We start from the raw sequence: 16,493 nt of genomic DNA, 5'->3' as shown, positions 1-16,493 counted from the left end.
AAATAGGGTATTTGCTGCAGAGTCAGATCTTATTTTAAGAGACTAAGAACTTCTCTTGCTTATTATTTAGCCTGGGATGAGGATGATTTGCAATGCAAAGTTCCTGATTGCATTCACGGTGTCACAATGCAACTGCAATAGAAATGTAGCAGTCTAAACTTCAGTGCCATTCACATCACACTCCCCTCCGGTTTCTTGCTCAGCCCATTATAAAGATACAATCATCTATAATGTTTGGGTCTTGGATCACTTTCCAAATACAAAGGAAGAGGAGAAGGGGTTTGTTCAAAGCTACCTTTTGCTTCTTTTTATTTCTCTTTCTATTTTTTGCCATTAGAAGTAACTTTTTGTTATGTTTTATCTCATTGTTTAGAGAATGAGCTAACATTTACAGTGAGAGGATCCTTCGAAGAAACCCAGAGAGTTTCAGTGAGCTGCAACTCCTGCTTCGCTCTCTCAGACCCCACTTTCTTCCACTATGCCAAATACAAGCAACCATCCCTGGAAGTTGCACTCAGAAAGAAGAGGAACCTTTCCACCTTTGTACGTGACCCCAGAACATGGTAGACAACCTGGACAGTCTTATGATCTGACCTTTACATGTGTGTAGGCAGAAAGAGGAGAACATTTCTGTCTTAACCGAAAAGCATTCTGTGCTCCTTTCCAGTGTGCTTGCACGTCATGCGGATCAAGGAGGAGAAGCGTCCCCCTGACGCTCCCTCTGAAGTCGCTCCCCTCTGAGCAGGAAGTAGTTGGCAAGGTAAGTGTCTGCTGGCCATGGGGAATTCTGTGTAAGCTTTTGAAATTGTTGCTGGTTCCCAAGAAACAGAAACCAAAGATCGCTTCTCTTTATAGGGCCAGTGTTTTCTTACCTCCCTTGAATCTAGGCCAATGCATAATGAAGTAAATTATTTGGAGGAAAATAAAAAGGGAAATTCAGGGGAGAAGGAGGAAGAAAAAACATGTCTAAGCTGTTGCTCATGCTCCTTCTGTTGTCCATGTCCTTACCCACACGGGAAGCCACTGTGTGCCAAGGAGATAGGGGCGTGAGGCTGCAGCCCAGCATACTGCTATAGGAGGTAAAGCTGTGCCACACTCATGGGGTGCTCAGCCTCTTTGGCTTCCCCTTGTATCTCACATTGTGTGGGAGACTTCAGTTTCAAGACCGATGTTTAAGGGCGGACCCTTCCAGAGAGGTGAGAGCTGCAGTAGCACTGCAGCTATTTATTTGTGTACTGAGTAGTACCCGTTGCAAGATACACCAGAGTTGCACAGCAAAGAGAAGATGCAGACCTTAGGTGTTAATACCAAAGTCTGAATTTATTAAATCAGTGCACATCTCTGGGGACTAATGTAACGTTGAGAGGAAAGTCTCTCTCTCGATCTCTGTTTACTGGAGTTCAGGGATTTGTAGAGGTAATGATGACCCGAAAGAGCTATGTCTCATTCTGAGTGGGGGGGAAAGGACTGTTTTAAACAAAATATCAATATTCATCATTTTATATTTTTAATTTTCAGCACAGAAAATTTGATTTGCATTTCAAGGTGAAAAAATGGTAAGATATTAATCTTCCTCTGGTTTTTTCCCCTTGATTCTTTGAATTTGGATAATTGTCAATCAAGTTTCAATTCCTTTGTTACTGCCTGCATCCTGCTTATCCTTGTTTCAGACTGTAAAATAAAATGGTCTCAGCACACAATAAGGAGATTTTCAGGAGCAGTGAGTTTATGTAATGGGACTATACAATGAGTTAAGAAAAGGTTTTATAAAGAACACACTAATTTTATTTTTATATTTTTTCTGCAGTCAAAATTATGTGCTAAGGGCCACTGTAGACATTCTTTGATACTTCTAAAACTAATTGCCAAATGCAGACTTACAATAGAGGGAGCATTGAAAAACTAATTGAAAGAAACCTTTCTGCTTCCTGAGGTCAGAGAAAAAACCAAAAAGACCAGAGTGACTGGCCACCCTAAGATATGAAAAAAATGACATAATAAATATACTTGCATTTATTTTTTAATGTCTACTCAAGAGATAAATGCAAATTAACTCAATCAAGTGGTTGCTTACTTCTAAACCAAGGAAACACATTGTGTATTTTGAGATATGGCTAAGGTCTTAGTAAAATCTTTAATAGGAATAAGTTGTGTTATGTAGCATATTGTAAGGGAAGTTGTCTTCCCTTACAGAAGCAGGTGCATCTTCTACCATGCCATTTATTTTCAGTAAATAGTCTATGAGATATACATACAGTTTACTGCTGTCATTTAAAAACTTCTTCCTTACCACACCTAAGAAGGATTTTCACAGCAGCTTCCAAACTGCAACTGTACTGCTTATAAATATCCATAAGTTCCTCTACACACCCACACACAAAAAAACATCCAAACATGAAAGTCCATGTCAGTCCATAATTCACAGGTATCAGTGGAAGTTTGCACAACTTTTAAAGCCACCTTTAAAACACTGCCCTCTGCAGGCTTTTGCCTTTATGTCTGAAAGGGAACAATTCTGTTAATTTCATGTCAGGCATCTTTGGCAAAGAGAAAATTAAAGAAACCCTCTCAGTCCAAAGGAAGATGTACTTCTGTTCTCTAGGAACAAACTAAAACATTTCATCTCTTCCTGTTTTGCTTTATACACACCTATGGCGAAGGCATGTCTACTTATGCAGTAGAAGCAATTAAAAATCTGAATTAGACTATAAATGTGATGATCAGAGATCCCTGATCCTCTCTTCCAGCCAGGAAGACTTAGACTTACGCCTGGGCTTTGGCCTGTGTGCCCAGGAACAGGATTTCATTCGCAAGAGGAAGAAAGTGGTTGCAGCAGCTCTGAAGGATATTCTCCAGCTGGAGGAAGACTTGCAGGATGATGAGGTACCTAAGACACAATTATTCTCTTCTTTCTCTACAGCTGAGTGTCAAAATGCAGCATTGGTGGTCACTTCCCATTTTCCTGGAAACTGTGTAAAGATTCATGTGCAAGCTACAGCTGACCTCTATTCTAGGGAAGAAAAAGCTACTAATAGGAAAGATCAATAAATACCTGTAGCCTTGTTGCTACAGGATCTAGGTTTGTATTGAGTGGCATTCTGCATAATAATGCAGAGAAGGGCTAGGTGCTCTCAGGACCAAAGTTTCTTTTAGTCCTCACAATCATGTCGCCCAGATCTTAACCATTGATTCAGCCCTTCTCTCTCTTGATTCAGCCCTTCTTTGTCTCACAGTTCAAGCTGGACTTTATTTTCTTCTGCCTTTTGTGCCAGCATTTAAGCTCCCATTGTGCAAGCAAAGCACGCTGCCAATCTGACTTCATCATCTGCTGCAGCTAGAGCGTGTGCTTGCTTGGCAAATGGGAACAATAACAGAGGGTTCAAGACAGGGGAAAAAAGAGATTTCTCTTTTTTAATTATACTTCCACAACTGTAGTGTGAAGCCTGAATTTGGATGCAGAGATGATAAATTTTCCTCCTTTTGTTCTAAACTGAGCTCAACAGTTTTTTGCATAGCCGGACCTTGCCTTTAAAAGCCAGCACTAAGCTGTGGGCCATTTCCCTCTCTCCAGGAAAGGTACCCATACTTCCTAGTAGAACAGACTCCCCAGAGTCTCCTGATGATTTGCACACAAGTGAATGCACCCCAAAACATGGCAGCTATCTTTACTGTTAATGGAGCCAATTCATGTGTACAGATTAGTCCTTCTTCTGAGACTACCAGACTCCAGATTTCTGTATCATCACAGAAAGAAGTAATTGCAGCACTCTCTTGCATATTTAGTATTGTATGTACATACAGGGTATGTGGAGTATGGTTTTGCTTTCCCTGCAGCATCTGTGAAAACAGATGGTGTCACCAACCTCTGGTCTCAGGGGACCTGAACTGGTCATGATACATGTCTAACAGTCATGATACATCTAGTATGGTCTGTGAAATAGCTATGCAATAATAGAAATTAGCTTTATCAAACTTCAGTGACAGAGAGGTTCTTACTGCTTACATGGGAACAGTGAGATAGCAGCCTATGTTTGCTGGTCTATTGCGTGTGCTAAAAATCTGGTTCAGTAGAGATTCCCTCTACTTTTTGTTGTTATTATGTTATTATTCCCTCTACTATTTGTGTTATTAGTTTTGCAACAGAGCACTGAAAATGTCATGTTTGGGATGATGGAGGAAACATGAAGTATTTCTTACTCCTATGCCACAGAATTAATTCAGTCTTTTCTTCTCCTTGCTGACTGGTGGCATACAGTATCTTTATTACTTTATCAGTGCTGGATGGAGCTTTCTCTTTCCAAATCAGAGGTGGCTCTCTCCCTTCTCAGACCATGTCACTAAATGCATGTATTTTGGGATTGAACAGGTACCTGTGGTGGCAATCATGACAACAGGTGGTGGAACCAGAGCTCTGACGGCCATGTACGCTCACCTTCTCAGTGTGCAGGAACTAAACATCTTGGACTGTGTCTCATACATCACTGGTTTATCTGGCACAACATGGTAAGACAAAGACAAGTTAAGTCTTCATAGGAATTTTCTATGTGTGACAAACAATGATCTGAAGAGATATATCATCTTTACTATCAAGGAAGGTCTTTTTCTGCTGTGGCTTTTTCTTGTTTCCTTCAGTGGGTATTTGCCCACATTTGCAATTAATTCAGTCCCGATTAAATAATGTGAACGGTACCACACACGTGTGCTTTTTCACGTAAATCAAGGTATGATAGGCAAACCTCCATAACTCCCCAAAGCTCTGCTTCAGAACTCACATTTTACCTTGTGGTTTGTCTGTTTTGTTGTTTTGTTTTGATTTTTAGGACCATGTCAAACTTGTACGAAGACCCTGACTGGTCCCAAAAGGATCTTAAGGAAACACTCAATGACGTCAGAAAGCATGTGCTCAAAAATAAGTTCTTTGCTTGTTTTTCTCCCAATCGCCTGAAATACTATTTGAAAGAGTTGTGCCAGAGGGAAAAGGAAGGACATCGAATATGTTTCACAGATCTGTGGGGACTCATCATTGAAACCATGTTACATGAAAAGGTAAAATAGCAGCACATTTCTCTTCAGATTTCAATATTCAGTGAATATAGCAGCGAGGACAGACAACAAAGCAAAAAACAATTGAGATTGGAAGGGGCATCTGGAGATCATCTTGTCCAACAGCCCTGCTCAAGCAGGGCTAGAGCAGGCTACCCTGAATCATGGGCTCCTGAATATCTCCCCAGGTGAAGACTCTATAAGTTCCCTTGGCAACATATGCAGTGTTTGACCCTCCTTACAGAAAATGGGTTCTTTTGCTTGTTTGCTTGTTTTTCATATAGACACCTAAAGCATGTGTCTTGACAGTATAATTCTTTGGTTGTTGGCTGTATTATGCAGATCTTGACATCACGCCTCATACAGAAAAGGTGGGAATAAAGAGAAATAACAGGAAACATAGTATGAACAACTTTAAAATTAATTCACATGTAAATATTTAAGTGAAAATCCTGTTATTCTTCTTAAAGAGCAGTGTGACAAGGCAAAAAACCCCCCCACAAACCCAAAGACAGTATATCTGAACTGTTAATGGATTACCTCACCCTGTAAACACTTCCACCAAAAGGCAATGCTGTGGCTCTGTTTTAGTATTTGTGAATATTTCCTTCCCAGTAGGTTATTTATACTTAAGAAAGAGAAAACTCTTCCCGTGTAATATGATTAACCCCACATGTATCCAAATTTCTACTGCCTGCGCACAGCACAGAGGTACAGACTCCCTGTCCTGCCTCTTCCACCCACCCATCTTGCATACCCAAGTATGCAAGATACTCTGCAGCAGAAGCAGTAAGGCTCACTGAACATTAACTCTGTCTGAGCTTTGGCTTTGTCATGGGCCTGAGGAAAATATAATTTTCTGGGCAGTCAGGGAAGGAGTTATTCCTTCTGAATGAAATATTTCCCAAGAAGAGTGCTTTTGAGATATTTCCAGACATTTTTCTGAAATAAATAATGTTGATAGCAATATTTTTTTCTTACCATAGAAAGCTCAGGGGTTTTTTTGTTTGGTTTTTTTTTTTTGCATTTTTTAGAACTTACTTTAGGACTATTTGTGTGCTGAAGTGCTGGGGCAGGGGAGGGTCAGAGATAGGAATGACAGCATTTCTCTGAACTAAACCAGTGGGGAGCATCCTAGTCGGAGTCTGGTAAGCCTTGTGTTATCAGACCCCATGCTTAAATGAAGTGGGAGGCTCTTTGTGTCATCTAACTGTCCTCAGCTACTGTCCTTCTTCAAAACAGGAGGACTCCCATAAGCTCACAGATCAGCAGCAGGCACTAAATCAGGGTCAGAATCCCCTGCCCATCTACCTCTCTCTCAATGTGAAGGATAAAATCAGCGACCAGGATTTTAGAGGTAATAATACTCCAGAACTGCATATAACATTTAATCCCAATAGGGGTCAATTTAGGTCAATTGATTAGATAAGGAAATCAATTCAATGCACAAGTACTCAAAAAGGTTGATCCAGAGTAGGAATTTAACAGTTAAATTTTTGAAGGCCTTAGTATATTCAGCTGTATTCAGGATCAAAAGCAGGATGATGGAGGACTATTTAAAATTACCTGTTACACATTTTTGTAGAAAGCTTCAGAAATCTAAAGTTTGTAAAGAAATTTACATGTAAGGGGACAATTCACTGTTTAATGTACAGTGAATAAATGCCTGCTTGCAAAGTGTGCTAGGTAAAAACCAGTCTCCCTTAACCTGGACAACATCATATGTTTTATTCAAGTAATTTGTGCCTCTGCCACTCTAATCAGTCTGTCTTGTGCTTTTTCTTACAGAATGGGTGGAATTCACCCCTTATGAGGTAGGATTCCCAAAATATGGCACCTTCATTCGTGCTGAAGATTTTGGGAGTGAGTTCTTCATGGGTCGCCTGATGAAGAAAATGCCAGAATCCAGAATCTGCTTTTTGGAAGGTAATTTGTTGCTCCAGGGCAATGTAAAGTAATATAATTAATATAATATAATATAATAATAATATAATATAACCTGCTCCTGCACAAACCCCTCTTCTGAAATGAAGCAGTTAGTACACTTTTTTATATGCCAGCAGCAGTACATGGTAAAATATTAGAACTGATAACAGGTCACTATCTGCAGAAATTTTTATTTTGTCTGCAATTTTATTCAGCTGAACAGATTTATTTGATTCCATATGCTGTTTTGCTTACTGACATGATGCCTTCTCAACACAAATATGTCTTTGTCAGCAACCAAACTTGTGTGACACTGTTCCTAAGTTAAATCACAGTCTTTTCTTCGATCTAAGTCTCTAAAATATAGCCTTTTATCTACGATGTACCTGCCACACCTAACCCTGATTAATTCTTAAGGATAACATTTCCATTTCAGAGTACAAATAGGACATAATATTTACCTTTTTTCTCTCTTGCACAAGAACAGTAAAAGCAATAAGGAAATCTTTTTCCCTTTGCAAAAACAATCTCTTGCCTCATTGTTCTTCCTACTTCCACCAATTGCATAAAGGAAGTTTCAGGGGGGGTGGGTTAAGAAGTTAAGACTTTTTGCTTGTGTAGAGATTTCGTTACAGCTAGTGGTGAGGTGTAAGGAAGCAAAGCAGAATCTCTCCATTCTATATGTTTATATATTACAATAGGGACCCAGCTCACCCCTTCTGTGGTCAGAAATGCCAGCAGGTCACCAGCCTCCTTCCTACACCTCCCACCTTGGCATTTTCTTCCTCCCTTCCCTAGGGCAATGCTGGGACATTTCTGCCCCTATTCCCTGCCAATGATCCAGAGTCCCATTATTCAGGCAGTGCTACTTACTCCAGTGACACAGTTACTCGAAAGGCTTTCAGTGAAATCCTTTGCACCCCAGCTTCCAAATAGAGTGGGGACTGACTACATAGGTCCTGCAGCTCTTTCCTGCATGGCCAAGCCTGTCCGTCTGAATGCAGGCTGACATAGCTGGGTCAGGCCATCGACAGACTGCTCAGGTGCAACCTCTTCTACTTGCCACTCAGTCCCCCCCCAAGAGCTCCAGGGTTTGGGAGGTTCAGGAAGGCAGCATGGCACAGCAGGCACATCTAAGCATACCGGGTAACGGTGCTGTGTCAGCCTAAAAGACTGCAGATAGATGGCAGTGAGGACTGCCATCAACTTTGCTACACCAGTTAGTGAAGGGTCTTGAAAATGTAACCCAGATATGCCCTAAACCCTAAAAAATCAGAAGACAAATCAAAGACTCCCACAACTGCACTTTCTGTTTTCAAAACTAGTAAGTTAGCTTCCTCATTCTAAAGCATATTTGTGTATGAATCTTGAACGTTTTGTGGTTGACAATCCTACACGATAACTGCGTATCTGTAACAGGATTATGCTAGAAATAAATAAAACCCCTTAGAATTACAAATGCTGGGAAATTGTGAAATAACAAATGTTGGGGACAAGTGTAAAATACTAAGATGAACTTGGCAAAATGTTATTTGCCACATAACAAAAATGGATGTGTTAGAAGATACTCTGAAAACACCACCAGCCCTCTTAATATATGCCAATAAATTAGATTCTTTATATACATTACGGATTCATAGAATCATAGAATGGTTTGGGTTGGAAAGGACCTTAAGATCATCTAGTTCCAACCCCCCTGCCATGGGCAAGGACACCTCGCACTAAACCATGCCACCCAAGGCTCTGTCCAACCTGGCCTTCAGCGCCGCCAGGGATGGAGCATTCACAACTTCCCTGGGCAACCCATTCCAGTGCCTCACCACCCTCACTGTAAAGAACTTCTTCCTTATACCTAATCTAAACTTCCCCTGTTTAAGTTTGAACCCGTTACCCTTGTCCTACCACTACAGTCCCTAATGAAGAGTCCCTCCCAGCATCCTTGTAGGCCCCCTTCAGATACTGGAAGGCTGCTATGAGGTCTCCACGCAGCCTTCTCTTCTCCAGGCTGAACAGCCCCAACTCTCTCAGCCTGTCTTCATATGGGAGGTACTCTAGCCCCCTTATCATCCTCGTGGGCCTCCTTTTGACTTGCTCCAACAGTTCCATGTCCTTTTTATGTTGAGGATACCAGAACTGTACACAGTACTCCAAGTGGGGTCTCACGAGAGCAGAGTAGGGGGGCAGGATCACCTCCTTTGACCTGCTGGTCACGCTTCTTTTGATGCAGCCCAGGATACGGTTGGCTTTCTGGGCTGCAAGCGCACACTGCCGGCTCATGTTAAGTTTCTCATCAACCAACACCCCCAAGTCCTTCTCTGCAGGGCTGCTCTGAATCTCTTCTCCACCCAACTTGTAGCAGTGCCTGGGATTGCCCCGACCCAGGTGCAGGACCTTGCATTTGGCTTGGTTAAACTTCATAAGGTTGGCATCGGCCCACCTCCAAAGCGTGTCAAGGTCCCTCTGGATGGCATCCCTTCCCTCCAGCGTACCAACCAAACCACGCAGCTTGGTGTTGTTGGCAAACTTGCTGAGGGCGCACTCAATCCCACTGTCCATGCTGCTGACAAAGATGTTGAACAGGACCGGTCCCAACACCGATCCCTGAGGGACACCACTCGTTACTGTTTTCCAACCGGACACTGAGCCGTTTACCACAACTCTGCATGCGGCCATCCAGCCAGTTCTTTATCCAGTGAGTGGTCCATCTACCAAATTGATGTCTCTCCAATTTAGAGACAAGGATGTCCTGCGCGACAGTGTCAAACGCTTTGCCCAAGTCCAGGTAGATGACGTCAACTGCTCTGCCGCTGTCCATCAGTTTGTATACCAATTTGTGAAGACAGTCCCTTTAGTTGTGCACTAAGATAACATAATGAAGTTTGCTAGAGAATGCAGAAGGTACTGAAGGTCATTGTGAATGAAAACACTTCCAGGTCTTCACCGGTTTTCTTTCTGTCAAATATATCCTCTGCCACAGGGATCTGGAGCAGTGTATTTTCCTTGAATCTTATGGATGCTTGGTATATATCTGTTCATTCAGAAGATTTCTGGCACAAATGGACCCGAGACAAAATTACTGACATAGGTGCGTTATTCTTATGCCATTATGTTACTTTATTCTCTCTCTCTTTTTTTTCTTTTACTTCGTTCCCCCATCCCCCCCCCCCCCCCCCCCCCCCCCCCGTGCTGATATTCTCTCACTGATTTTTTCAAAGCCATTTTGGAATTCCTTCTTCAGGGATTCCTGTAATCCACATGGAAACCAGGAGGAAATTCATGCCATGTATTTCAGTATGGCAATGTTTTCAGTTGTGTGAGAAAATAATCCATGGGATCTGTCACAGGAAAAAAAGCGAGAACAGTTCTCATATGGGCTTTTTTTCAGAGCACAAGTATAAAACTGGAGAAAAATATCCCTGTAGAGTAGGAGAGGCTGGAAGTCTTCTATAGTGATTCATAGTTTCCAGTTCCTCTCTTGGAAGTTGGAGTACGGCATGAGGTGCCACAGAAACAAGAGCAAACACCAACCTTGTGTCTAAGTGCACGATATTGTAGTGGATAAAATCACAGACAAGCAAAGAAATTTATAATAGGTGAGATGGACTCTGTTGCAGTACAAATAAGGTCTTTACCACTGTGGAGTGAGGAGATGAAGAAATGGATTTTTCAAAGCTTAGCTGAAAAAACGTGAGATTTGTGGAGATCCTGGAAATAAAAAGAGAAGTCCAAGTTTTGCCAAACATGTTAATACAAATGATGATTGCATAGATGACATGAACATGTCGTGTATGAAACCACATACATGAACTGTTATTCTTTCTCCTGCAGATGATGAAACCCTATTCCCTAGAAGACCAAATGAGCTGGATACTCGAGTGGTTTGTCCCACTGACAGCTTTTCAGACATTTTCCGAGATGTTGTCATGTTACGTCCAGCAGCTTCAGAAATCCCTAACTTCCTGAAAGGCCTCCAGATGAACAACAGCTACCTAGAGAGCAAGTTTTCCAAATGGAAAGGTATGGTAATAGAACTGCTTTTGGTTCTGTCTTACACCATCCTTGTGAAAAAGAAACAATGCTTAACAGATTATCAAGCCAACTGCTTTTTTGTTCTGTTCCCATCCTCTGATAGTATTTGAAACTGTTTGTCACTGAAAGCTGATATTAGGTAGTAGGAGAGGCTTCAAAAATAAGTTCTTAAAGATTTCATGAAGTCCAGTGGCTGATAGACAGGGAAGATCCTGATTAGTCAACCAGCATATGTCTGCTGATGTGCCAGCCATCAGCCCGCATGCTTGTGGCATGGCACTGGTGCCATCATATGGTGTCTGTTGTCCAGCCAATACTCAAGGGATGTGGGAGAGTGCCCTGTTTCATGTTACCCTTTTACTTGTAAGATACAACCTTTGTAACAGTATTCTGTGTTACCCAGTTTGGGAATTTGTGTTCAGTCTGGTACCAGATCTTCCATGTACCTTAATAGCTGTGTGCTTGTTACCGCAGTGTGCAAGGCACCAAACATCTTTAGTCTTTAGTGTGTTGAGACAGTGAGGTACTATTTTATTTTTTTCCATATTAAAAGAAAACAAACAAACAAAAAACCAACACACACACAAAAAATGACCTGATCAGAGTCACACACATAACCAGGGGATGGAATTCACTCTATTCTCCTGAGCCCCAAGTTCATCCTTCTTAATTAGAGGAAAGTCAAAGGAATTGCAGTCAATAGTGAAAAGAGGAAGCCAAATGAGGAAGTAAGAAATGACTGAACTGCATCTATCAGCTAAATAGGTAGGTCTAAGCCCCAAGAAAAGCTGAATTCTCTTGCTGTTACCAACTGACTTTCCTGAGCACCTCTCTTGCATTGAGCACCTCCTCTGAATGAATGAACAAATAGATAAATTAAAAATGCTTCTTTTCTAGACTGTGAGCTTGACTCTCAGCCCAATCACCTGACAGCAGCAACAGACTACCTCATCCTGATTGATACTGCATTTGCCTTTGCTACCAGTTACCCACCCCTCATGAGACCGGAAAGGAAAGTGGATGTCATTTTGCATTTCAACTACAGTTCAGGTTCCCAGACAGGGGTGAGCACAGTACATTCCTCTTGAACTGATCTCTCTGCTTTCTCACTGAGTTCCCAAAATGGCTGATCCTCTACTCGCAGAAATTTTTTCCCCAGTATCTGAGAAGTGTAATAAGCTAACAGTTTACCAAGGTCACACATCTTTATGGAACAATGCAAATGTTATCACGAAGTAAGAATTTAGTAAACTGATTCTGCCCATTTTTATGTGTAAATGGGTTTTTTAGCTGTTTTGAAGGCAGTCAGATGTAGAATGAATGAAGCTAAATGCATTAAAAAATTGACTAAAAACTTCTCAATGCAATCATACATATTCTTATGCATGGAAAAACTTACATTCAGGACAACACAACTGTGATAATAGACCTATTTCATGCAGAAGACCAGATATGCAAATAAATGCATGAACAGTTTGTATTTAGAAACTTTAAATTCCTTAGGAATAAAAAGCTCCCTAAAGGCAGCATTTTTAATATCCAAATGTGGAATGTAGCTTTTCAAAGGCAGGCATGTGGACCCAGATGCATCGCACCTAACTTTGACTTTCCAGGTTGTGGCTCCATGTTCAGTCTACACTCAAATGCCATAGTCTGTCAGAACTTGGCCCTTACTCCACAAACATTCCCACTGAAGTTCAGTTTTGGCCAAATTTAGAGTGATTCCTGTATGTTCTGATGCCTTCTTTTGTTTTGTTTTCATGCTGTGACAACCAGCCCCTGAAAGAAGCCTCTAAATACTTTGCAAAGCAGGGAATTCCTTTCCCTACAAAGGTGCCAGATGACCAAGAAACCCCACATGTGAAAGAATGCTACATTGTTGGTGACAAGGAGAGCCCAGAAACACCTATTGTGATATTCTTCCCGCTAGTAAATGACACCTTCAGGGAGTACAAAGCACCTGGTAAGTTTACAGTTACCCATTGCACTAACAGAAGCAGCAGCTGCCTTCTTTGTTTTACTGTGCAGTATCTGTTCATCCGTTCATGCTCTAAACACAGACTCAGACTCTCTTTTCTTAGATCTGAACCATTTCAAGAAGCTTAAAATGTGCAATTTTCTGTGGACAGTACAGCAGCTATTGGGATCAGCCTCTGGCCCCCTCTAGATGTTTTCTTTTTGGCTTTTCATAGGTAGATTGTGGAGCTTACTGATGAAAAGTATATTCTGTTTATCTGCAGTGGCAGAAATTAGCAGCGTTGTTTCCTCTCATACTTTCATCCTTTCCTGTTAGAGAATGCTCTGGGGAATCTAAGGATTTCATTCTTTAGCTTAATTACCAGGCTCACAGTTAGGCAGATAGATAACCTTGAAAACAAAAGTGTGAACTAGCAAAGTGATGAAAATACAGCACTGAGCCATGCTGACAGCTTGTGTTCGCTTCAGTGAGTCCTACTTTGAAATTTAAAAAGAGTTTCAATAGCAATTCAATAGCAATTTCAATAGCAATTCAATTCAGATGAATTCTCAGTCCTGGTACCATATTCCACAACACCGTATTACCTCTGTTGGTGCCAAAGGTCTCAGTTACTCCTTCTCCAGATGATAAAATTCCTGGCATATGCTACTAGAACACTTATTTTTCAATCACTTCAAAGCTCCCCAGTATACTGAACACCAAAAGTTCTAGGCTGGTATATGGTACATTAAATTTAATTACAAAACAAATGCAGATACTATTGTCTCAATTGTATTAATCGTTTTCCTTCGAGGGGGGTTGAAGTAAGTAATAAAAAATCATACAGTACTTTTGCTTTGTAGATATTATGGATTGAATTCATTGCACATTTGAGGTACATGATTGGGGTTTTGAACAGGATTCAAATAGTTTAAGGGTGTTTACATAAGTGCAGGTATCTGCGACTGTGAAGGGTGATTGTTCACTATGGTAACATCCTCAGGCCAATGTGATGGTGTCACTGGAGGCTGACAGAAAAATTCTCTTGTATCTGATGTTCTCCCATTTGCAATGAGGAGTGATTGAGCATTCTATTTCCTGCCTGTGTTAACCTGTGTTGTCTATACCTGACAGTATTACCTACCATTTCTGGGTTGTTACTGTTCTCTTTCCCTCATACTAACTGTTAGAAAACTGGGCAGTCTGTGGGAATGATGGGGATGGAAAGAACATGTATGAGCCCTTGTGTCAGGCTGTCCTGGTTTTGGCCAGGATAGAGTTAATTTTCTACCTAGTAGCTGGTACAGTGCTGTGCTTTGGATTTAGTCCGAGAATAATGTTGATAAGACACTGACGTTTTTAGTTGTTGCTACACAGTGCTTATACTAAGCCAAGGACTTTTCAGCTTCTCATGCCCTGCCAGCAAAGCTGGGAGGGGACAGAGCCAAGACAGCTAACCCAAACTGGCCAAAGGAATATTCCATCCCATATGGCATTATATTCAATACATAAACCAGGGAGAAAGCTGGCCAGGGCCTGCTATTTGGGAACTGGCTGGGCATTGGTCAGCAGGTGGTGAACAATTGCACTGTACATCATTTGTTTTGTCTATTCTAATTCTTTTATTATTATTATCAATATTATTATTCCCACCATTGTTGTTATTATTGTCTTCCTTTTTCTGTCTCATGAACCTGTCTTTACCTCAACCCACGAGTTTTCTCACTTTCACTCTTCTGATTCTCTTCTCCATCCTTCAGGAGAGGACCTTGTGGGACTACCTGTCTAATTATTTTGCCTGGGTCTGTGATACATATGTTGATTATCCTGGGATGATGAAATGGGTATGAAAAGTTCTTTCAGTGTTCCTGCCAAATCTTAGTGATTCAGGGAATATCGGGTTCACTCTCACTGTTGAGGTTGCATAAAGCCTGTAGTTTTTTATAGCAGGAGGTAGCCTAGGGAAATTATCGTAAATATTTGTGCCATCTGCTTCCAGGATATGTCCAAATAATGGCTCTGTGAAGTCTCTCTGTTTAGATAATAGAATCTAGTTGTTTAGGTCTTTTTTCTATGTTTTTTGATAATTCTTCCCGGTAGAACCAAGACTTGAGCAAGTGCTAGGTTGTGCTGGGTGAAGGAGTATCTGTCAGGTCGCTAAGAAGGTCAGTGTGCTTCTGGAAAGCTTGCATCACTGAAATATATGGATTTTCAGCAGCCTATTTCTGGAGGCATGAAAGGATAGTAGTGAGGGAAATAACATGATGTAGAGTTGAAGCTGGAAGGCACAGAAAGTGGCAGTGGCTTCCTGGCCCATGCCTGGAAAGAAACCATGCTGTCATGAGGTTCTTGCTGCTTTTGTCTGCTTTGGGAGAAGGGGAGGAAAGAGAAAAAGAGTAGTTGCCATTTACTTACACCTTAGGTAGAAGGGACGGGTGCTGCGATGGCTGGGAGACAGCATCAAGGGCATAGGCTGGGGCTCAGAAAGTGTTAGCATGTGAACTCACTCTAGACCTAGAGCAGGAGGTAGGGACTCTCACCCTCCTGTGCTCAGAAGAAGCCAATAGAATACCTGTTTTGGCATTTCCAAGAGTAGCCAGGACAACCCTTATTCGCCTTACCACCACCTACCCCTACTGCCAACCAAATATCCCACCAATAAAATGCCTGTATGAGGGAAAAAATTTGAGTTGTGATCCACTCTGTGTACATGCCTGAGAAACACCCAGACCCTAATTGCTTTTTGCTAATTAACTGAGTAATTTTTTTGTCCCTTAGGTGTGAAACGTAGTCCCTCAGAGATGGCAGAAGGTGATGTTGATGTTGCAGATTCCTGTGGTCCATATTACATAAACAATCTGAGTTATTCAGAGGAAAATTTTGACAAACTAGTGAACCTAAGTTACTACAACATCCAGAACAACAAGGATTTGATTCTTCAGGCCTTGCGTACAGCCGTGGAGCGGAAAAAGCAGCATAAGGAAGAGCAACCGCTGCAAAAACCACCCGATGGGGATGGTATGTGTGTGCCTGGCAGAGAGGGAACTCAGCATGTAGCTGACTGCCCAGCACAGGGGAATATGAAATAAAATATCTATGAGTCCTGTTAATGAAGAAAAAAAGGAATTTGATTAGCAAGTGAAGAAAAGCCAAAGAATCCTAAGAATAGCACTTTGTCATCAGAATTGCTAAAGCCTGTCTGTCAATGAAGGGAATGAACACAAAAAACCAAAGCTCTTCCTTAGTGAATTAATGTGCTTCCCTCGTTGACAACCTCAGGTGAGGTCATGCTGCACTCATGCTTGCAGAAGTGATGTTTCAGACCAAGGCTGAAACGCGTGGACAAGGAAGCATGAGGAAGTTTACATTGACTGTGTTTGTGCTTTACCTGTGCTGTAAAAAGAGAGGATTGCCAGTCCAGAAATGCAGCAGAGAACAAAATCCATTGTCTCTAGAACAAAACCAAGTAGCCCATTTTGTGAACTAAGGAGTCTTTATGTGAATGTAAATAAATATTAAACTTTACAGAATACCACAC

At 41.5% G+C, this 16,493-nt stretch overlaps 1 protein-coding gene across 1 annotated transcript in view; it reads left to right on the top strand.

The window, feature by feature from the left end:
* Positions 1-16,044, top strand: part of LOC115606023 (cytosolic phospholipase A2 epsilon-like) — a 40,542-nt gene extending 24,498 nt beyond the window's left edge. Inside the window, exons 11-23 of the mRNA XM_030481252.1 lie at positions 374-543; positions 668-760; positions 1,519-1,556; positions 2,748-2,883; positions 4,367-4,503; positions 4,821-5,046; positions 6,286-6,400; positions 6,832-6,969; positions 9,947-10,054; positions 10,798-10,986; positions 11,896-12,062; positions 12,775-12,961; positions 15,734-16,044. Of these exons, the coding sequence (XP_030337112.1) occupies positions 374-543; positions 668-760; positions 1,519-1,556; positions 2,748-2,883; positions 4,367-4,503; positions 4,821-5,046; positions 6,286-6,400; positions 6,832-6,969; positions 9,947-10,054; positions 10,798-10,986; positions 11,896-12,062; positions 12,775-12,961; positions 15,734-16,044 (2,015 nt within the window). The remainder of the gene's footprint in view (positions 1-373; positions 544-667; positions 761-1,518; positions 1,557-2,747; positions 2,884-4,366; positions 4,504-4,820; positions 5,047-6,285; positions 6,401-6,831; positions 6,970-9,946; positions 10,055-10,797; positions 10,987-11,895; positions 12,063-12,774; positions 12,962-15,733) is intronic.
* The last annotated feature ends 449 nt before the right edge of the window (positions 16,045-16,493 follow it).

This window comes from Strigops habroptila, chromosome 4, assembly GCF_004027225.2.
Source record: "Strigops habroptila isolate Jane chromosome 4, bStrHab1.2.pri, whole genome shotgun sequence".
Classification (NCBI taxonomy): domain Eukaryota; kingdom Metazoa; phylum Chordata; class Aves; order Psittaciformes; family Psittacidae; genus Strigops; species Strigops habroptila.
Note: the sequence above shows the minus strand (reverse complement) of the source record. Positions and strands in the feature narration are given on the sequence as shown.